We start from the raw sequence: 25466 nt of genomic DNA on the forward strand, positions 1-25466 counted from the left end.
CCTGTATCAAGCGAAGTAACTGAAGTATTTGCAGGATATGGATATTGTATAAAGTGGGATCACTAAATGCCATCTAGGTAGGCAGATGACTTTTTAACTAAAATGTTTTAGCCTGGGATGGCTGGATTTGCAAGGTAGTAGTCATTCTCCTAAGGTATTATGATCAGGTAAGTATTACTGAAGAAACATATTTTGCAAGCAAATGTTTGAACACTCGACAGTTAAATCTTTACCTTCTGGAAGTACTGAGTGCCTTGGCTACTAAGCCTGCATTCTAGCAGTTGTTGCTTCGCTGAACCCCAGATCAACATTATGGCTGCGTAGTGAGAGCTACTCAAGTTGGTGCATGTGCTGTCTACATTTTCTATATCAATCTTGTCCCATGCAAACTATCTAATTTAATGAGAAATAAAATCAAAGCACCAAAGTTTTGTGCCACTCGTTTCCAACAAGGTAACATTGTCAACTTGAGTGGATGTTGAAAAAGGGGGGGGGGGGCTTAAAAATATCAAATTTAACAAACACTTGAAATTTTTAATAGGTAACCTGTTGTCAGTGAGAAGGATCATTTACACAGAGAGTATGTATTGACAGCTAATAACTGTGTAGAAGAATCCATAATGCCTAAAGTACTATACATGTATGTGAAAAACCCATGAATTTGAGTATGGATCGTAAGTTAGAAAATTAATATATCACTCAAACCCCATTATAATACACAAATATCATGTATGTAAAATAAAAATTTATCTTTGTTTGATCTATATCCCATTGTCAACAAACATGTGTCACTAAAAACTCACTGTAATATTTGTTGCTGCTTGTAGTACATGGCTTTATAGTTGTTTACATCCAGTATAATCTATGTTGATATTCACATGTTATTGTGATCAGGCTTCTCGCTGATTTGTTTTTCAGCACATTTGTGTTTCAGCAGCCAGTGACAGTACTTCTTCAGGAAAATTAAAAAAAACCCAAAATTTATCTCCCTTGCATTTTCATCTCAATGAAAGGAAGGCTCTGAATCTGCTGTAAAGTACACGTGTACTGGTCCCACATGTTCAGACCATACAATATCATCATATATTTCAGCCTCAGACTCAAATAAATCTGGTGTAGGAATGGGACTTATACTAATGTCCAATCCTTCATCTTGAATATGATCATTAAAGTTGATGTCATTTGTAATGTTATCACTTTCAAATCCTTCAAAACATGCATCAGTATCATCGGAATATACATGAAGGTAGTCATTTTGTTTACTTTCTACATTTGACATCGTTTTCAGTTGTAATTCCTGCTTATAGTAAGTAAAACTACTAATAGAACACTTTAATAATTTTATGTAAGGACGAAATTCTGTTTTCAATTTTGTCCATGTTTTAAATAAGGAACATGTATATGCATGTCTGCGGTTTCCCGACCCTTGGAGGGAAATGCATGTACGAGTCAACAAGGACAGAGAGGGTATTCCTTGCAAAACACTTATGCATTTTTGGGGCAGCAGAGCTATTTTTAGTAATGCACACATGTGTTAGCAGATCTGAAGATAAAGAGTTGAAAAAAATAGTGATATCTTCTTATGGGAATTGGTTTAGGCCAGTAGAGCCTCAACATTTCAAGGGACTGTTGTTTAAAGATATTATGAGGAATGGCTTTGACAGTAAAATAGGATCAATATTATGATTGTTAACTAAATTTTCTTTGGAAAGTGTAAAAGAATACTTATAAAACAGGATATATTAATTTCAAATACAATCAAATTACTTTAAAATGTCAATCTTACTTTATTACAGAAGTGACCACTGACAAGCAATGAAAAAAACTAGTCTTGTTAAAAAAGACCAGAGTAGTTATGTGCAGTCTCTGCCTGGTGAACTGATGAAATTCCATGTTTTCATTGTGTTACAAGAATTATATTTTATGTCCTTGAAGGAATGCCACCTTTAAGATCGCATATATGCTCACTTATAAGTTGAATCCAACTGCAAACAACATAGACCCTGATCTGCCATTGCATAATGCACAAGCAGATCAGGGTCTATAGAAAAACAAAATAGGAGGAGCAGTATAGCATGCCATTATTTTGCATTTTAGGCATCAATCATAATAGTAGAATGAAAGGACAGATTAGCATATGTCCAGATTATTAAAAATAGGTGCAAAATGAACAGCAGACTGGTACGGTATCCTTATTTCTCCTCATAATCACATCTGTAAGATTCTATCTTGGAAATCAGTCTATCCAATGAATAGGGACAGTCATCCAACTTGATACCTTGAAAGTCTGGGTTATCTTTCATGTCTTGTAAAATGCATTTGACTTGAAGCAGATCAAATAATAAATGTTCTTTGTTGAACAAACATTCATTTTGCTCATCCACAATGCATTTGGAAAATCTCTTTGCACATAAGCCGCCATCTCTTTTCTCTTCGAGTTGCTTTTGAATGTCAGACATTTGCGAACAATCACAGGATTCTGAATTTTTTAATTGCACATTGCTTTTGCTATCATTAATTGTTTTCTCAGTGTCACAATTTGTAATACTTTGTGATAGTGCCTCTGCTTTAGAGTCTGGCAATGCCTCATCCTTCAACACTGGAGACAATCTTTCCAGCATTGCAAATCTGTTCACAGCAATATAATTCATGAACTTAAAGAAATCCTTATAGTCGATTCCTGCATTGGCTTTAAGAATCAGCTTAAAAAGGAAAAGAAAAACTGTTAAGTAATAAAATACATAGTAACTGTTCTATTAGCAAAGGTCCATGGAAACATAATCAAAAATATTTTAAGAGAAAGATCATTAGATGAGAGAGTATCCATTTAGTGAACAATTAACCTTAAAAATTTGTTAAAGTAACAATAACTAAACTTTAACAATTACTTAACATCAAAATATAAATTTAACAGTACTATATTCAAGCTAAGAAACATTTCAGGCTGAAATTTTAATAAAAATGAGAGGTCATATTTAGAAATGTATGAAGGCAATTTATTTCTCTTGCCCCATCTGATTTCTCCATTACATCACTCTTGACCAGAGAGATCAACTGATCTTCACTCTTAACTAACAAGAAGTGTGTGATTTGGATTTTAATGGTAGTTTAAAAAAAATTCAGTTATAGTGCAACAAGGTCTGCAGTGTGGCAGTTTATAGTAATGTGTGACACTGGGACATCATGCAGCAGACATGTAATATCATGTCCCACCCAGTCACATTATCCTGACACCAGGCTGACCAGTTCAAACACTAATCGCTTAATGCTGAGTTTAAGGGAGGCAGATGCTACTATCATATTTATAATTCTTTGGTATGACTCGGCCAGGATTTGAACCCCCAACCTCCTTGCAGGCAGATGTTCTAATCACTTAGGACACCAGAGTGGTCTTAACCGTCAAGTTGACATCATACCGTGAATCAAATGATATCTTGAACTTTTTGGATTTTTACTCAAAAAATGAAACTTTGATGGATGGATGGACAGATGGGAGAAAAAAACAAAGATGCTAAAACTGAATATTCCTCAGTAGCACAAATACACATCTAGATGACTAGTATGCAGCAGGCAAGTGGCCTTAATAAAGATGTGTTTTTTTTAGAATGGCTTACAGGTGTGAGTAATAATAATTACACATAAAATAAAGTGTAAACAAATTATTTTAATTTAAAATCGAGATTGAACTTTATGGAATCAATATGATAAAACTTAAAATAATGTTGCTAGAAATAACAAGAAAAATCATCACTCATGGTACAAAACGACCTTGTCAAAAAAATCTGTATACAAAAGTCTAGTGTAACAATCATAAACCCACCATTTCATTTTGCCACTGCTGCAGAATGTACAATTATTTATCTGAACCTTTCTTACATCAAGTTTTCTCAGCAATGACCAAAGAATCATCCCTCTTTTCATTTAATCAGATTGCATTCACTTTTCTTCTAAACTGCAACATTTTGCATTTTTTTGCAACATCTTGTTCTTTCACTGGCAATTTGAAGCCATTAACTGTACAATGTTTACAAATGAAGTAAGCTTGTCACATGATCAACCGGTTTTAGTCTGGTACCCTTCCAAAAACATTTCATAATGTATCTGAAAGGGTACCAGACTAAAACCAGTTGAAGCCACAACAGCCAGCATAGAATTTTACTTTATGGCAATCGGATATCACACTGTCTTAAGGTGAACAATATTGTGCCTGCTCCATGCTTTTCATTTACCATCTTAACAATCAGCAGTGGTAATATCAGCCAGTAATTATCAAAACCTAAGAGGTAAGGAACACACAGTACTAATATCAGTACATCTACATTCAGACAACATCACAGCTAAAAAACTTTGGAGTAAATTTTGGCACTTTACTGGCACGTTGGAACAATTGTAAATGTGTTGAATTTAGAAACTGACAAATACTCATGAGATTTTTATGTGTACATTTAACACATTAACCCCTAGCGACGACTTAACAGGGAAGGGGGTAGTAGCCTCCTGCTGAGCTCTGTAGCGTCATGGTCATGCATGATACACTAAAGTGGGTGGTATTATAGAAAGGTAGACAGATGTAGCTCTACAATTATACCAAATAATCTGGAATATCTAGTTGCACTACAAAACACAGATTTTTAAAAAACACATTTTTTGGACCTGACTGTTTTCTACCCAAAATTTGCCTGTGGTCGGAATCCGATTTTGTGTCTGGATTTTAGACTTTTTGGTCTCAGATCTAAGGCAAACCGGTATGAACTGCAAACAGACAGATGAGCCTTTGCAAAAAGTAGGATGAGATGGGCATTTGGAATAAAGAGTGGTCTCCATACAAAAATAATGGCTCCGTTTAGCGTTAAAAAAAAAAAGAACTCCAACTTTTACCCTTCTGCTCATGCACAAGTCGAATAGCCAATGAAAAGCGATGTTTCTAACACAACTAGGCAGTATGTTATTGAAAGATTACCAGGGATTTGGTGTTTTCGAGTATTCAGAAAGAGCTTTCAAAACGTGTTTCCTACTCGATTTTCAGGCGAAAATGACAAAAAGCTCCAGAGGTTAATGTGTTAAAGAACACTGATTTGCAGATCCATATTCCATGAAGAAAACAAACAGTATCAGAAATTATAAACACAAAATGTTTTATACTTTTAATGTCCTATGTGTAAATTCACATAAAAGGAATGCTTTGGTTGGTTACTTTAAGTGCTTATTCAATTTTAAGTGTACACTTTAGTAATGAATTTTAAAACAACATTAAATAACATTTTTATTGTTTTGACTTTCTTTGCTCTTAAACATGTCAAATGTCTACAGAATATTAATACTTACTTATATAATGATACATAGAGAGTTAAATTAATTGCAATACTTTCATTCATAGGTTAATAAGTTTCTACTTTCTTGAATGACAGCTATCTGGAAAGAATGTGTCTCTCTCTCTCTCTCTCTCTCTCTCTATATATATATATATACTGTGTATGTGTTGGATTTTTAATGTGGCTTTAACAAGTTTTCAGTCTTTCAACTTTTCAACTAAAAGTTTTGGGTTAATACGGGTTAATTTTAACTAAATGTTATTGGACTCAAATTTTTTATAAAGTTTTGAAAATTAACAAAAATATTAAACTGCTTGTTCTTGTGTCAGTTCATTAACTATTTATGAATATTTGTATTTACAATAATTTAATCTAGGTACTCCTGTCAGTCAGAAGTAATTACAATGTATAGTTTCTGATGTGCTCATGGCCATAATACATAATGCAATGACCAAGAAGAGCACACAGACACTGATTCATGTGGTCAAATTTCAAATTTAGACGTGTACTCATATATTTCCTGTTGAATAAACTTTGATATTCCATTAAAGAACACTGTTTTAATGGTCAATCAGCAACTAAAGCACATGCCTGCGAATCTGTCACATATTATTTTGTTGGTGCAGTTGATATCAATACATGCAAGGGTTACAATGCATTCTGTCTGGGGATACCACACTACAACTACTCAGCTGGAAGCATCCTGGTAGCAATAAACAATTGTCACTCAGTACACAAAAAAAATCGCAGGGTGACGTCATTTTCACTGTCCATAGAGAAGAATGTGAAGCTGACATTTTTTCAGCAACTTAGTCACCCACTACTTCTGTTTGTGTGACCCTCCAATATTTGTGGGGGGGTTTTCAAACCAAATTTTTTTTTTCTTTACACCAGGATAATTTATCTTTCCTTCCATTAATGCAATTTTCTATAAATGAGCAAGAAGTTTTTTCAAGCTATAAGGTGGCCATTATTTTGTGGTCTCATAAGGAGTCAGATCACTCCCCCTCCCCCATTTGCAATTAAATGGCCAGTCCCTTTAAACAATGTCAGGCTGAGGCATATGAGAGCATACAATTACAAAACACAAATTGGAATCAAGGAAAGCCAGTTCCTAATTGACTCCTAGCAGTCTTATCTAAATCATAATGTAAAATATTATTTCACGGTGTTGCATGCATTGGCCCAACCACACCATGACACTTTGAAATTACACAGTGAAAAAAATAGGATTCTGGGGCAACTACGCAAAATAGATGAAGCATGTCAAATACGCAGTGTATTTATTATATTTTACCTGACATTGTTCGTCCCATTCATCCATTTCTCTGCAATCATCTATCTCCTTCTTTACAATTGCCAGACTTTGCTTTACATGTTCCCAACACATATCGACATTACAGCCATTCAGCCAGTTGTGGTTGATAGAAATTGTGTCCTCCTGTTCAATATAGTACTACCTCATTAAAAGGCCCTTCTTTATAATATGGTTTCTTTTATAAGACAAGTGTGGTCAAAGATACCATTTCATTAAGTGATAGTAAAATTGTATGCATACAGGTCAAAGAGAACAGTGGGGCTGACTAATAATCAATTATATTAAAGTATGTATGGTTTGATTTAATTTAACTGTTTCTTTGTAAGTTTTAAAAAAAGTTATTCCATTACTTGCTATTCTAATCTAACTTTATTTACTGGATTTGATATTGTCCACAAATTCAGTTCAGACTGATTTTTATTTTTATTTTTGATGTAAACGACTTTATAGAGACATTGTATCTAATGCTGACCTAGTTCCTGGTCTTGATTCAGAATCAGTAAAAGTTGTAGTAAACAACTTTTTATATTTTGGTTAGATTCTTTCTCAGAGTAAGATTCATAAAGTGAAATCCAAACCATACTTGTAGTATGTGACAAATAACATGTATCAATTAGGTTTTTCCAGAAGACTCACCCACATTCGGGCATCTGATTCACATTGTAGCTAGATTTATTAATGATGTTTTGAGAAAGAATACTCATTAGCACCTTAACACTTTAGAAGTTAAAGTGTTTTATGTTGTGACCAGTTTTGGGCTAAGTATTTTGTTTTCTTCAATTTATTTGGATTTCAAGTCTGTTTTCCCTTGAAATACTAGTGCTCTAAATTAAATCTTGGACAAAGACATTTATAGAAATTTATACAGAATTAAAAAAACTGGAACATTATTTTCTGTGATTCAATATTTTCTGTGATTCAATAAAGAACTGTTGTCAAATCAGTAAGATGCTGACCATAGCATATGTTATCCCCTTCCATTTTGGATTTCATTGGGATTCGAACTCAGTTTCATTAGGACTTGTTATTACTAGGACTTCTATTTTTTAATTCTTGGATTATTTTGGGATTTGATTCGTAAAACTATACGTTTTTTTCCCTCATTTTTCTATGGAAATAAATTATTTGTTAAATTTTACAACGCTCGCTTCTTTTCTTCACTTTTTTCTTGTTATTTTTGTAAGAAACACACACACACACACACACACACATATATATATATATATATACACACACACACACACAAAGTATAAAATATACAGCTGCGTAAACTCTAAACAGATTGTGCTGTATGGGGAATTAATGATGGCCAAATGGATTTAGTTTTGAAGTCAAAATTTGGGGGTTTAATATCCAAAAACATGGTGTTTTTTTAAAAACAAGTTGATATGCCTTTTTCCAAAAAAAAGATCCAGAACAACAAAGGCAAAAACCCTTAGTTCTGACAGACCGATATGGCTACTGGTGGTTTTTGTGGAAGGATAAAAAGATGGAAAAACATTTTACTATAGGGTTCATATTATTTGTAATGAGCCCTTTGCAAACCAATATTTTCTTTGGTAATGGAAATGCAATATGAGACAACCAGTTCTAATCTTACCATATTAAAAACCTGATGATGCCATCCACTTGGCACAAAGATTATCTCCCCTGGTTCTTGGATGACCTCAATTTGTCTAGTAAGTTTGCAGTAATTTGGGAACTGTGATTGGTCTTTCAGTCCACTGGAAGTGACATCATAGGCAAGCTTGCCAAATCTGTTGCGAAAAAATGCTTCTTCACCTAGAATAAAATAAAACATATATTTAACAAGTGTTATTTTTATTTACATTAATATATTTTATGGAAAAATGAAATTATATGATAGGTAACTATTTCATCATAGACATGCATAAAAAGAAAAGCAAGGCATACATTGTGTGAATGTATAAAACTGTCTTAAAGTCAGTCTCATAAAAACAAAAAAATTCATGCAGTGTCTGCAGTGAGGTCCCACCTGCCCCCATCCCATCTGCCCATAGATACAAGTATACAGGGAAATAAATAGGGTCCTTTTGTTAACATTGGATGTTTTCACTGCCATGAAAGCAACTGCAACGTACAGCCCATATCTTCCTCCACAATCTGTGTGGCTGGGTAAAATCTGTTACAAAATTCACATAAACGTCTTTTATGCAAGATAAAATAAGGCTGGATTTGAACAAAATCTGTTTTTATTTTGCCACAAACATGATCCAAACTATGCACATCTTGAACCATGACCCAGGGAAAATGGCACCAGATCTATCATCCAAGGATTAAAGTGCATCTACCTAGATGGCTTGGTAAAAACGGTGCTATTTTGTACTTAAGAGGCAGAGGGGTGAGCCCTGGTACAACGTAATATTTTCTCCTCTGCGACTTGTGGGACCATATTAAAACCAATCAACATGAAAGAAATGGAGTCTTTCTGGTCATATGGGGTAAAAATATGGGACAGTATCTCTGAAAAGCAGTGGCATGATGCATTATCAAACCATTCATCAGAGACCATACTGGCTCCATACAAACTGGAAATGTGACTTTGACCACCTGGCAAAACAGAGGGATGTGTGTAACTTTTAAGCAGTCTTTAAAACAAACTTACCCTTTCATTAAGATTATTATTATTATTATAAGCTACTGTTGCTGGTATAAGTTAGAATTAATTTATATTGGTTTATGATCAAAATATAAAAATATGATTTTTTCATGTAAAGGAAACATGCAACATACCAATATTATCTGATACTTTACCTTATTCTTATTGCCCACTTAAAACATGATAACGGTCATGATCCACATTTAATACAACAGGAAGTTGCATTTGGTTTAGCTTTGGATTTTGTCCATGTACCATTTAAGAAAACTAATGTCAATTTTATTCAGGATAAATGAAATGAATGTATTTATTTCTACTCCTACTGTAAGTCTTATTTTTAGTATAAAATGACACTTGAATCTTTCTGCTCATCAAACAATGGGTTCCTACTTAAATGTGGGATTTATCAAGGAGTTGATCCTTTATTGCAATTTAATTGTTCTGTCAAACATAATAAACACCAATGTGTCAGCATAAGATCAAAATACTGACAATTTCTAACTGCAAAACAAACCCTACTTTCTTAAAATCAGTAAAAATCACATGCAGTCATAAATTAGTAATATTTCTGGGCAAAAGGTGGTACATTTTTGATTAACTTGTAAACTGCTTTTCTGATAAATTCAGAGAAAAATCTGACACCAATGTGTAACTTTTCTGCCATAGTCACCCCCTAGGATGGTGCCTCATTCACATGGAAGAGCACTTGGATACTTTGTGACTTTTGGAGTCAGTGGTGGAATTGATGATATAATTGCCAGAAAAATCAGTGATATCCCTACTGACAGAATTAGTGATATCGCTGGTGGCAGAATTAGTGATATCACTGCTGGATTGTGTAGGAAAAATGTAATGTCACATGCCTGGTGGGAAGAAAATCCACTTTTTCCGTCCACAAATATTGGCTGACCAGCTAAAAGAGTTAAACACATCTGCATGGAATGGAGTCCTGCAACAGGAATACAATGAGAGGAAAGGATTACACACCATTATATAATATTAATTCACAGCATAAATGTTTGCTTTGGTTTTAATGTAACTGTAGTTTTTATATTTTTTCATCATTTTTAAACATGAATTTTCATTTCTTAGTTAAAATATTAATGGTGTGGAAAAATTACTGAAATCACTGACAGTCTGCAATCTTATTGTATACCTCATTAAATGGGCATACCCAGCATGTATATTATGTATTTACATAACCATTGCCCCAGTGTTGCACAAAGGATCCCAAGGGCGGGGGACACTGTGTCCCACCCCACCTCCAAATTAAGGTGACACACAACATTTCAGAGAGACAAAAGAAAAGAATACATAATGCACTAAAAATGTTATAAAAATGAGATTCTTATTTGATTTGATAGTTTTGCCACTTTAGCTTTGTTATTTGTACTTTACTTATATTACTGCAATAAAAGTTTTATTAGATGCTCATGTAAGTCATGAAAACATTCACCTTAAATGAGCTGCATTTTCAGTCCCAGTTCTTACATTCATTTAACTTAAATGTACACTCATTATCTATATAATAAATATCTGTTTTCTGAATTACTTTTCTTTCCAAACTAACAAAGTCATTCATTAAATGTCAAATTTGGTATCTGCATGAAGTCTGCCTCTTGTCATTATTTCTACCTCAAAAAAAATTAAATCTTCACGCCCAGGAGGGGTAACTGTTACTTCAAAAATATGCTACAATAACAGCCATCAAATATCTTACAATGGAACTCAGCAGACTATCAACTGTGAATGTATTCATAGCCAGATACATTGTTTTAAAATCTATATTCACTGCCATCTTACAGTCTTTTATCACCATTAATGACTCTAGCCAATTTCCAGTGCCATCAGAGATATGGATGGACATCCATTAATGAAAAGTAGCATGCACATTTTTCAGTTATTTAAAATAAACTAAAAAAAACTACTGGAAACCTGCAATGCCATGCAACACTGCTGCTCTGATTGGATGCATGCAAATGTGTTTTTAATTGTAATGTCATCATGTCGACCTATATATCATACATGGACTTTCAAATAGATAGGGAAAAGCCAAGGAACAAACATCATTGTAGCAGGAGTGGTCAATCTTAAGTATCACTTTAAAGAAAACACATAAAAAAATCCTTTTACAGCAATCATTTTTAAACGAAAAAGCTATTCCTCATTTGTAAGAAGAGCGTCCAAGGGAGTAAATCTTGCTGGAAAAAATTTTAAAGGAATTATGTGTACTGGCATCAAACTGTAATTAGTTTGCCTTGAGGTTAACCAAAAACAGAAGGATACTCCCCACAAAAAGTTTAAAGTCCAATCATGTGTTTCACAGCCTACTTCATTTTGAAATGTTACAGAATATGTTGACAATAAAAGGGTACACTTTAAAATTTACAAAGACTCCCTGTAAAAATATCAATCCACTGCATATCAGTCAAGCAATTATAGGCTGCTTCCCTTAACCTATTTACTGTCTTAATACACAAAAAGAAGCTGGTCAACCCATTATCAAATGATCAGGATTTTCATGTACTGAAGTTACTTATTATGTGCAGGAAGTTACAAAGGTATATCAACTATAGTAACAAAAGTACAATAATGAATGGTCATACATAACAAAGAAGGAAAATAATTTTGTGGCCTATTTATAAATACCAAAACGGTGAAAGCAGGGCTGTTGTAAAGGAAAGACTCCCAGGGATGGAAAGCTTGGGGTTGGGGGGCATTGCACATTGTGCAAAATTTGAAAGTATTTTTTCCAAAAGGGGACTTGCCAAAGGCAATGATTGCCCACAATACTGTTTCATCCAGTGCAAACTTGTGACTTTCAGGGTCGGAGGGTTATACCGGTAATCTTTTAAATGAGAAGAATTTACTGCTCACAAATGCACATTCCATTTCAAAATAGGATTACATATTGCCTACATCTCACACATGCTGTTTCATAAAAGAAATTTTGACATTTTTTCATCAGTACATGCTCACATTATGAATACAAATGTAATTACTATCTTAACTGTTAAGGCCTCCTCGTGTACATATATTTTTTGAAACAATCTTCTGAAACCCTCAAAAATAAAGATGTAAGCTGAAAGTTTTAAGTGGACTGGTTAGTTGTTGTTGTTGTTCTAGGGTTTAATGCCATTTTTCAGCACAAGATAGGCTATACATGGCGGCCAGTATAACTGGTGGAGGAAGAACCCTGGAAAACCCAGGAAAAACCACCGACCCACAAGAAGCTACTGGCAGGCTTTCCCACATACCTACACTAGCCGAGCCTTGGACTTGAACCCACGCAGACAGAGGTGAGATGGCAGTGATCCGGAATGGTGAGCGCTTTAGACCACTCGGCCACTCAGGGCCCCAGACTGGTTAGTAAAAATAAATAATTATGCATACAATGTATTGAGTTATGTGACAAGGATTTTATAAATAAATGTGTAGACAAAGAAATTTAATAGTTTTTTTCAAAGAGATTTGCAGCAAAAAACAAACGTGCCCATAAGTGAATTATAGTGCAGACAATAACTCTGTTTTAACATAATTTCTATCATAAGATGATTTATTGTGACAAGAAATCAGTCATTCAATTCCAATTGTTTCACCTGATATTGAACAAGGTGTTTACTAACAAAGACTATTAAGCTTTCTATAGTTTCATCTGTGTGTGTGCGTATTTAGATTTTTAACATAGATTTAAAAAAATTTGAGTCATATTGCTATGATGTCTGCAGTGTGACAGTTTATAGTGATGTTTAGCACTGAGGCATCATGCCGTAGACATGTAGCATGATGTCTCACCGAGTCACATTATCCTGACACCAGTCCGACCAGTCCTATCACTAACCTCTTAATGCTGAGTGCCAAGTGAGACAGCTGTTAGTACCATTTGTATAAGTCTTTGGTATGACTTGGCCAAAGTTCAAACCCGCGACCTCCCGCATCCAAGGCAGACGCTTTACCACTAGGCCACCAGAGCAGTCCATTTCATCTGTACATTTGTTACAACCTAAGCATCTTGGACCTAGTTTCATCATAAGTAACTAATACATGTAAGCTAGGCCACTGTGACCTAATTTTCATACTGAATCCTTAACCCTCAATATTTTGGGCCCTATTACACCAAAGCACAGAAAGATTAACCTTTTTGGCCTAATTCAGTAATTGTAAGTCAACCACATATCAGAAATAACATTGACCCTCTAACCAATCTAATCACCCAGCTTAGCTTAGTGTTTACCTTACTTATTTGTCTCAATTTGTGGGGTCTCAACCAATGTGTTGGCAGCCAAGTGGGTTTGGCTTTACTATAGGACATAAAAATTAACATACTATATATAGGACATAAAATTTAACATAATATAGGACATAAAATTTAGCATACTATAGGACATAAAATAAAACATACTATTGGACATAAAATTTAACATAATATAGGACATACAATTTAACACACTATAGGACATAAAATTTAACATACTATAGGACATACAATTTAACATACTATAGGACATACAATTTAACATACTATAGGACAGGCAATTTATCATAATATAGGACATAAAATGTAACATACTATAGGACATACAATTTAACACACTATAGGACATACAATTTAACGTACTATAGGACAGGCAATTTATCATAATATAGTAAATAAAATGTAACATATATAGGACATAAAATGTAACATACACTGTACTACAGGACATACAATTTCACACACTATAGGACATAAAATGTAACATACTACAGGACATACAATTTATCATAATATAGGACAGGCAATTAAACATACTATAGGACACAATTTATCATAATATAGGACATAAAATGTAACATACTATAGGACATACAATTTAACATACTATAGGACAATAATTTAACACACTATAGGACATAAAATGTAACATACTATAGGACATACAATTTGACACTCTATAGGACATACAATTTAACATACTATAGGACAGGCAATTTATCATAATATAGGACAGGCAATTAAACATACTATAGGACAAAATTTATCATAATATAGGACATAAAATGTAACATACTATAGGACATACAATTTAACATACTATAGGACAATAATTTAACATACTATAAGACAATAATGTAACATACTATAGGACATACAATTTAACATACTATAGGACATACAATTCAACACACAATAGAACATAAAATGTAACACACTGTAGGACATTCAATTTATCATAATATAGGACAGGCAATTTATCATAATAAAGGACCTAAAATGTAACATACTATAGTACATACAATTTAACACACTATAGGACATAAAATGTAACATACTATAGGACATACAATTTAAAATACTATAGGACATACAATTTAACATACTATAGGACAGGCAATTTATCATAATATAGGACAGGCAATTAAACATACTATAGGACACAATTTATCATAATATAGGACATAAAATGTAACATACTATAGGCCATACAATTTAACACACTATAGGACATAAAATGTAACATACTATAGGACATGCAGTTTAACACACTACAGGACATAAAATGTAATATACTATAGGACATTCAATTTATCATAATATAGGACAGGCAATTTAACATACTACAGGACATACAATTTATCATAATATAGGACATAAAATGTAACATACTATAGGACATACAATTTAACACACTATAGGACATAAAATGTAACATACTATAGGACATACAATTTAAAATACTATAGGACATACAATTTAACATACTATAGGACAGGCAATTTGTCATAATATAGGACAGGCAATTAAACATACTATAGGACACAATTTATCAAAATATAGGACATAAAATGTAACATACTATAGGACATACAATTTAAAATACTATAGGACATACAATTTAACATACTATAGGACAGGCAATTTATCATAATATAGGACAGGCAATTTAACATACTATAGGACACAATTTATCATAATATAGGACATAAAATGTAACATACTATAGGACATACAATTTAACACACTATAGGACATAAAATGTAACATAATATAGAACATACAATTTAAAATCTATAGGACATACAATTTAATATACTATAGGACAGGCAATTTATTATAATATAGGACAGGCAATTAAACATATTATAGGACACAATTTATCATAATATAGGACATAAAATGTAACATACTATAGGACATACAATTTAACATACTATAGGACATACAATTTAACACACAATAGGACATAAAATGTAACATACTATAGGACATACAATTTAGCATACTATAGGACATACAATTTAACATACTATAGGACATACAGTTTAACACACTATCCTATAGGACATACAATTTAACATACTATAGGACAGGCAATTTATCATAATATAGGACAGGCAATTAAACATACTATAGGACATAAAATGTAACATACTATAGGACATACAATTTAACACACTATAGGACATAAAATGTAACATACTATAAGACATACAATTTAACATACTATAGGACATACAATTTAACACACAATAGGACATAAAATGTAACATACTATAGGACATACAATTTAGCATACTATAGGACATACAATTTAACATACTATAGGACAGGCAATTTATCATAATATAGGACATAAAAAGTAACATACTATAGGACATACGATTTAACATACTATAGGACATACAGTTTAACACACTATAGGACATCAAATGTAATATACTATAGGACATACAATTTAACATACTATAGGACAGGCAATTTATCATAATATAGGACAGGCAATTAAACATACTATAGGACACAATTTATCATAATATAGGACATAAAATGTAACATACTATAGGACATACAATTTAACACACTATAGGACATAAAATGTAACATACTATAGGACATACAATTTAAAATACTATAGGACAGGCAATTTATCATAATATAGGACAGGCAATTAAACATACTATAGGATACAATTTATCATAATATAGGACATAAAATGTAACATACTATAGGACATACAATTTAACACACTATAGGACATAAAATGTAACATACTATAGGACATACAATTTAAAATACTATAGGACATACATGTTAACATACTATAGGACAGGCAATTTATCATAATATAGGACAGGCAATTAAACATACTATAGGACACAATTTATCATAATATAGGACATAAAATGTAACATACTATAGGACATACAATTTAACACACAATAGGACATAAAATGTAACATACTATAAGACATACAATTTAACATACTATAGGACAATAATGTAACATACTATAGGACATAAAATGTAACATACTATAGGGCATACAATTTAACATACTCTAGGACATAAAATTTAACACACAACAGGACATAAAATGTAACATACTATAGGACATACAATTTAACATACTATAGGACAGGCAATTTATCATAATATAGGATATAAAATGTAACATACTATAGGACATACGATTTAACATACTATAGGACATACAGTTTAACACACTATAGGACATAAAATGTAATATACTATAGGACATACAATTTAACATACTATAGGACAGGCAATTTATCATAATATAGTACATAAAATGTAACATACATAGGACATAAAATGTAACATACACTGTATTATATGACATGCAATTTAACACACTACAGGACATAAAATGTAATATACTATAGGACATTCAATTTATCATAATATAGGACAGGCAATTTAACATACTACAGGACATACAACTTATCATAATATAGGACATAAAATATAACATATTATAGGACATACAATTTAACACACTATAGGACATAAAATGTAACATACTATAGGACATACAATTTAAAATACTATAGGACATACAATTTAACATACTATAGGACAGGCAATTTATCATAATATAGGACAGGCAATTAAACATACTATAGGACACAATTTTTCATAATATAGGACATAAAATGTAACATACTATAGGACATACAATTTAACATACTATAGGACAATAATTTAATATACTATAGGACATAAAATTTAACATCTCTTTTCCAATTTTCATGACAACATACTTGAAAGTTCTCTATCAATCAACATGGTTTTCTTCAAGGTCAAAAACCACTGTTTTAGAGAAACAGTTGTGCAATTCAGAGTTTAATATTGTTTATCTCATGGCGTTAACTAAGCATGTGAGTCAGAAACTGACAGTCTCTAACATGATAAACTTAGAAGAAACAATGTTAAACTCTTACAATTGCAATTCTTTATAATTTTATTTTATTCTGTTGTTATTTTCATTTTTTTTCCAGATATTTCCGATCAATTTTAGAGACTTGTTTAAGCATTTGAGAGCATAAGCTACATAGCTATTTATAGAACAAAGTATTCTCCATCTGCAATGTAACAGCTACATCAACATCAAAACAAATTATTCTACCAATGATAGGCGATCTAAGGTTTGAACATTCCACAACATGGTCTTAATCTTTCATCTAAATAACCATGTGTGATCTGAGAAGTTCAATATTCAGAACAAAGGATGTTTTGTAGTTTCACATACGAACGACTCTTGGATCTGATGCTCTCATGTGTTCATTGTCAAATGGCTGAATCGTATATTGTCAGACACATGAGTAACCAATTTTCGTTTCTTTAAATTTATTTTTTGTGCTCATTAACAACTGATGCTACCTACAGGGGCTACTTACATATGAAATTAAGACTATCAGCAAATAGTCAAACTGTGCAAGACACTGACCATGAAAGTTACAATGGGGAGTAGCGGTATTTTTACCCCCATCCTCCATACTGTAACTATCACGATCAGCATTTCACATCGTAGGACTGTGAATCCAATTGTTATAATGTTAGTCTTTGAAACCCCCTCCTCCCAGTCCCTAAATCCATTTACCTATAGTTTTAAATTCATTTGTAATGAGTCACATTGAAAGTGCTGTACAAGACAGCCCCAATATTCTTTTTGCCAGATTTTGAGTTTCTCAGCTTATTTTTCAAACCTAGTCAAAGAATTATCTATCTTCCAAAAAAGGCATGCGGTGTGTATGCCTTCCAATTCAGTGTTTACATTAGTTACATTGCACATGACGCTATTTATAGAAGTATAAAATAGTTCTCCTGACAGTTTATATAGAAATCAATGCAACTGGGTCTGATCACATGATTATGTTCTGACCAGTGGAAATCTAACCTATGTCTATCAACTGATGCAACTGCAATTATATTAGTATGTGACACATTTCTCGATTGATCTAACAGGTCCAGTGGTATGTCAGTTGATACATCTCTGGAGGATAACTCAGCCATAGCAAAACTAGATCAGTGCAACCCATATTTCATGCACAATCAATTGAAATTTAGGTCATGGTGATCTAGATTTACCACAGCTACTCTCTTTGAGATGCAGTGATATATCAATTTTCATAACTGCTGGTGAAACAGTCCAAGATATTTGGGACATAATGAAAGAACAGCTACACAAACAAATATATAAACATGCAAAAAAATTAGCTAGGGGGATAAAAATACAGAACTCATGTTTGTTGAAACAAACTAATATCTTACCAAGACCCCTTTGGACCAATATAAACAAATCTGTAATCATCTATACTGTTCTGACTATCCCAGAATTCATTCATCCAATCAGAACGGAAGTATAAGGGAGTATCATATGCCGTGTAGTCTGGGAAGGCTCTGCAAGTATCAGAAACATACCATTGTCTCAACTGCATTGGCATTAATATTTTTTGTTATATAAAAGGAAAGGCCCTATAAACTAAACTAGCAATCTTTAGAAATTGAATTAACAGTACCAGTATATTGGAATTAACAGTACCGGTATATGGGATTAACAGTACCGGTATATGGAATTAACAGTACTGGTATATGGAATTAACAGTACCAGTATATTATGGAATTAACAGTACCGGTATATTATGGAATTAACAGTACCGGTATATTATGGAATTAACAGTACCGTTATTTGGAATTAACAGTACTGGCATATTGGAATTAACAGTACTGGTATATTTAATTAACAGTACCAGCATATGGAATTAACAGTACCAGCATTTGCAATTAACAGTACCAGCATATGGAATTAACAGTACTGGTATATGGAATTAACAATACCACTATATGGAATTAACAGTACTGGTATATGGAATTAATAGTACCAGTATATGAAATTAACATTACCAGTACATGGAATTAATAGTACCAGTAAAAGGAATTAACAATATTGGTATATGGAATTAACAGGACCAGTATATGGAATTAATATTTCTGGTATATGGAATTAAGAGTACCAGTATATGGAATTAAGAGTACCAGTATATGAAATTAACATTACCAGTACATGGAATTAATAGTATCAGTAAATGGAATTAATATTTCCAATACATGGAATTAACAATATTGGTATATGGAATGAACAGTACCAGTATATGGAATTAATAGTACCAGTATATGGAATTAATAGTACTGGTACATGTATAAGGAATTAACAATACATGTACAGTGCGACCCCGCTATACTATGCACCATCAAAACAATGAATTCAGATATAATATGGTCGTGATGTGGCTCCCAAAATTTCAAATACATTTATTTTTCTCATACATGAAAAAAAACTTTCTTAAAAGTACCAAAACAACGTAAAGTTTATTATCATAGTGGGCATGAGATTGTATATGAACAATACAATACAAGATGATCGTGGTGTGGCTCCAGAAATTTTATATGTATTTTTCTCATACACAAAAAAAGTTTTTTCTTCTTAAAAGTATACAAAATAATGTGTAATAAGTTTATTCAGGGACTGTGCATGGCTTTACCAATGTCGCAAATTGCAATGTTTTTTCCTTATTGGCAGGAAAATATACCATCTGGCAATTTTTTTTATTGGCGACATTGTTGGCTGTTTAAACCTGTATATACAACCATTGGTTTGGAGTGGAGAAATTCAGAGGCCCCATGAAAGGAAGCCGCAAACTTGATATAAAATGCACTGAAATTAATCTATTGTTACATAAACAAATTCTTTGTCCTTAATGACAAACTATCTTAACAATGCACTGTTATATCATAATCCACTTATGTTGACATCTAGCATGAGTACTGTGTGTTGTGAGATATCCGCTTTTTCCTTTTCTTGACATTTCTGGTAGCAGAGATCAACCAAATGAGGCATTATCTCATAATCTATCTTTCATTGGATTTTCAGCCACTCACTATTAATATATTTACATAGACTGACATTTGTTTCTGAATGGTAAGTAAAATTCGTCTTCTTTTTAGTCAGAATTAAATCCTTTGGAACACTCACATTTTCTGTAGTAATCCCTGTCATCAGACCAGAACACCTGCATCTCTATCATCCGTTAACCATTTCTAAAATTTCTGACGCATACATGGAAGGCAGCATCACTCCACTACCACAATTGTAAAAAAAAAAAAAAAAAATCTTACTTGTTGGTCTATTCAACAGACAGGGAGGAACAGTATCTACAATCAACCAAACAATAGCCAATTCCTTTTTTAAGAATGTACCCAGATAAAACTGTTTGCTGAAATTTCAAAGAAAACCGATTACCTTTGAAGCACCAGCTGTTATGAAAACATACAAAGCAAATGGAGAAAAAAAGTCATCTCAATCATGCAATACAATTATTTGATGTTGCCACCACAAAAATAAACAGGCATTTGATTGGTTCTCCAAAGTTGTCCTTTAGCAGTGACTTCAAAAAATGCTTGCACCCTTCATCAAAGAAGGGCGACCTAAATCTTCAATAAGAACCTCTCTTCAAAGGAAGTCAGTACCAGACTTAAATACAAGCAATGAAATGTGATGGATTGTTTCATTTTCCAACGTGATTGGAACACATTTACTGTGCTGTGAAAGTTTCCTTTATGCAGGAAAAAAGTTTATGCTTATGAACACTACCAATGGCAGCTTAAAATGTGAACTAACTTTTAGCGACTTGGGGCATGCTGAAAGGTAAATGTGCTTCATCATTTGTTACGTGATTATGCTATTTTGTTTTCAATGCAATTCAGACCTATATGACCTGTGACAAAATTATTGGATATTTTAAATCTGTGTTTGTGCATACTTTCGATGGAATTACTTGTATTGTGGATTCAACATATGTGATGAGATTCATGGGCGAATACATGGTGTTGATACTCTATACATGTTATGCATTAGACATGTATATATAAACAGTATACACGTATATGTACCAATGCATGGTTCTCTGAATAAAGTAAAATATTATATATGCCTTCTCTGTTTTCACTACAGGTGTATTTCTCATTTAATATGCATCGATTTAAGATGGTAACTGTGCCAATAAAGCACATATTTTGAGCCCACATTTATTACCTACCACACCCCAACCCCACAAATTTTTTGGGGTACATGAATTATTTCATTCAGCGAACTGACCTGGATACTTATAACACGGTTTGGTCTTTAACATGGTCAGGTTCAATGGCTCCTAACTACCTTGTTATAGTGGGGTCACACTGCATATGGAATTAATAGTACTGTTATATGGAATTAATAGTTCCAATATATGGAAAGGTATATGGAATTAATGTTCTCGTATAGGAAATTAATAGTACCAGTATATGGAATTAATAGTACTGGTATATGGAACTAGCAGTACCCATATATGGAATTAACAGTACTGGTATATGGAATTAATAGTACTGGTATATGGAATTAACAGTACAGGTATATGGAATTCACAGTACTGGTATATGGAATTAATAGTACTAGTATATGGAATTAACAGTACTGGTATATGGAATTAACAGTACTGGTATATGGAATTCACAGTATTGGTATATGGAATTCACAGTACTGGTATATGGAATTAATAGTACTGGTATATGGAATTCACAGCTTTTAAATGGCACTGCTTTGTAATATTTAAATATACATACACAAGACCGTTTAACATCTTGGAAAACAAACAAAATTTACTGATGATTTGAGTATGTTGCCACATTCTGACAACACCAGATTTCTCTCTGAACAATGTTTCCATTGAAACATGCATCAGATGTATGGTAAAGATTGTAAACAACACTAACACAAAGAATGTTCACGAGATTTGGTTGGTTTACTGGATTTCATTACAGCTGTAATTTTGTTCATACATATTTCTTTTTTTTTTTTTTTAAAGTTTTATTATAATCGAGTCACTACCTTGTAAAGTGCCAGTCTTTCAAATACAGGCATCTCTCATCACCGTTTTGACCCTTTTCTTGCTTGTTTCCAAGATACTCAATGTAGGAAGTCAGAGTCATGCTTTCCTTAGGATGTGACGAGTACTCTTCTTTCCCACAGTCAGCTACTGGAACACTAGCTCCACCTGAAAATTTTTGTTTTTGTTTTTTTAATTAATATTTTTGTGTCTTTAAATTTACTTGATTCATGACATTTAACAAACATATGACTTATAGTTTGTACCAGTTGTTAATTCTACTCATTCTTTAACAAGTGTGCTTTTAACATCATTCAAGTTTTTTGCAAGCTTGAGTGAATCACTTATGTCTTGAAAGTAACATGCTCAAGATAATTTTGATTTATACTAAGTGAATTCAAATTCCTTAGCTATGCTGTTCCCTGGGTCAAATTTGCACATTTTCAAGACAGCTTGGTGTGTAAAGTCTCTACCTTGTCTAGTGAAAGAGTTCAATGACACTACCCAAGATATGACCAGCATGATCTCAGGAGTATCATTATTTTTGATCAAACTGAGAGGAAGGTTAACATTTTACTTTCATTTTTTATGTGCCAATGGCAGTGTATTTAATAATGCCGACATTCTGCCTTTCTTCTGTGAGCTAAAGAAAAACAAACCAAATCAGAAATCTTTGTTTGTAGAACTCATACCCCAGTGATTTCCCATTCTAACCTCCACCCTGGAGCCCCAAGTGGCCAAATGGTCTAAAGCGCTCTCCATTATGGATCACTGCCATCTCACCTCTGTCTGCATGGGTTTGAGTCTCGGATTCGGCCAATGTGGATATGTGAGAAAGCTTGCCAGTAGCTTCTCGAGGGTCGGTGGTTCTTTCCGGGGATTTCCCGGGTTCTTCCTCCACCATTAATACTGGCCGCCATGTATAGCCTATCGTGTGATGAAAAATGGCGTTAAACCCTACAACACTGACCTCCACCCTGAAGTTTGATATTATCCTAAGGGTAGGGACTGCATCATTGGCAAATATCAGTCAGGTCTTTTCATGCCCATTATGCATATACATGGCTATAGTGTGTGTGTGTCTCTGTAGTTTACAATCAAAGCTCATAGGAATAAATTCCTCAGGTTGTGAGGATGGATCCTAGGGCCACTTTCAGATGAATGTGTAAATCTATATTTTAATACTCAGTGTTTATATCATTACTGGTTTGGGATCTCAACAGTTTCCAAGTTACCACCCATTCAGGGTCTAAGTCCCTTGAGGTAGGGAAGGACCCTAGGGCTTGTTATGGTTATACTTATGAGGGGACTCAATAGTTTCAAATTTATGAACCAGGAGACAAATTCCATGGTGTATATATGGACCCCATGGTCAGTTTATGTTGCATGTCTAAATTTGTCTTTTCATGCCCTGTATGTTCATACATTGCTATTGGGTGAGTATGTCAATATGTCAATAGTACTTATATTTGGCCCAAGGGTTCAGTTCCTGGATGGTCCAGAATGATGCCAGAGCGGTTCCAGTCTGATATATATTTATGTTTGGGTCATTGATCATGCATGCCAATGCTCGGACATCTCAGAATTCAATTGCAGACTTCAACCTGAATTTATTCATAATCACCCATATTGTTTAGCCATACCAGGAGTGATATCACAATTTCTAACAAGTTATTTGAGATTTATGTATACTCACTGGTACTGCTTAGCCATATCCACAGGAATAAAATCAAGATTTCAGAATTGTTGGCACAATATGCACCTATATTTCCATAAGGCTATCACTGGCGCGATGAACCATTTAATTTCACAGGGCTGGTGGGGCCTGGGATTTTGTTTGCAGGGTTGGGGGTTGGTTACATATCTAGACCCAAAAAAAATTGAAAAATGTTCTTTTGAACTCTTTTATATTCAAACCATTTTATTAGTTAATAAAAAGAAGAAGAAAAATATTCTGATCGGAAAGAATTCACAATAATCTTACACACACACATACATGCTTAGGTGAGCATACTGTATTACAACATCCCCACGTTTGGAAATAAAGATCGGTACCAAAAATTTTATCCAGAAAAAAGAGATTGGGGCATCCTGTTTCATCTACCCATTCTTTTCTACTTCTCCAATTATCAGTAAATCTTGACGAGAGAATGCATGGACGATTTTCCAGTAAAAAGCTTTTGAAAAATTCAGCGTACGATATTTCATAATCGATCCTCTCCAACTCAGATATAATATATGAGCTATTTCTCTTTCTTATTTGTTCTAACTTTGTTGTGTTTTGTAAACTTTTGTCGAGTTTACATTCTGGTTTTGCAAACATTTTTGAGTGATTGACGGAAGTCTTATAGATGCTTCCTTTTATATCCATAAGATAATGAGCATTTTTGCAATACTTCAAATAATGTGCTGTTCGAAGGCCGAGTCGGAAAACCTCTGCGGAGAAATACCAAACACGAACATGCCCATTATCTCGGATAGTCTTTAAACATAGGAATTTTATACATACATACATACATACATACATACATACATACATACATACATACATACATACGTACGTACGTACGTATCTACATATACATAGTAAGTTTGACAAGTTATCATTATAACCGATAGAGCAAATAATGTTTTGAGGACTAATTCAAACTACGAAATCAATGTCCAGCAAGAAAATAAAAATGAAATGCCTTATTATTTAGCCGTCTGAAGCATATGCTTTACATTTTATTAGATAGATAAATAAATAAATAAATAAATAAATAAATTATGATAAATAAAAATAATAAAAATAATAAACGACTAATAAATAAATAAATGATCCAGCAAACAAGTTAACCGAATAACAGCAACGCGTGTTGATATAAAACACAAACAAGTGTTGGCATGCAACATGTTTATAAATAAACAATAAATAAATAAAAAAATAAATAAATAAATAATAAACAAATCATAAATAAATAAATGATCCAGCAAACAGATGAAACGAATAACGAGAGCACGTATTGATATG

At 33.1% G+C, this 25466-nt stretch overlaps 1 protein-coding gene across 1 annotated transcript; it reads right to left on the reverse strand.

The window, feature by feature from the left end:
• Positions 1 to 520: 520 nt before the first annotated feature.
• Positions 521 to 24806, reverse strand: LOC149790266 (2-oxoglutarate and iron-dependent oxygenase JMJD4-like). Its single transcript, XM_089972312.1, has 7 exons — positions 24509 to 24806; positions 22456 to 22621; positions 18804 to 18932; positions 10114 to 10199; positions 8231 to 8412; positions 6610 to 6753; positions 521 to 2702 (listed from the first exon to the last, which is right to left on the reverse strand). Exons 1-7 carry the CDS (start codon positions 24774 to 24776, stop codon positions 2193 to 2195), a joined length of 1485 nt encoding a protein of 494 aa, XP_089828438.1. The 5' UTR covers positions 24777 to 24806; the 3' UTR covers positions 521 to 2192.
• Between the last annotated feature and the right edge of the window lie 660 nt (positions 24807 to 25466).

The sequence above is a fragment of the Sinohyriopsis cumingii genome, chromosome 10 (genome assembly GCF_028554795.1).
Source record: "Sinohyriopsis cumingii isolate HCF-2022 chromosome 10, ASM2855479v2, whole genome shotgun sequence".
Lineage (NCBI taxonomy): Eukaryota > Metazoa > Mollusca > Bivalvia > Unionida > Unionidae > Sinohyriopsis > Sinohyriopsis cumingii.

Bases quoted from the DNA above. Each gene is read 5' to 3' on its own strand.
- LOC149790266 (XM_089972312.1), bottom strand. From the start codon at position 24,776: ATGTTTGCAAAACCAGAATGTAAACTCGACAAAAGTTTACAAAACACA. The intron at 18,933-22,455 runs GTAGTGACTCGA...TGATACTTGCAG, and splicing joins AAAGACTGGCACTTTACAAG to AGCCTTCCCAGACTACACGG. The intron at 2,703-6,609 runs GTAAAATATAAT...TTCCTTTTTAAG, and splicing joins AATGGGACGAACAATGTCAG to CTGATTCTTAAAGCCAATGC.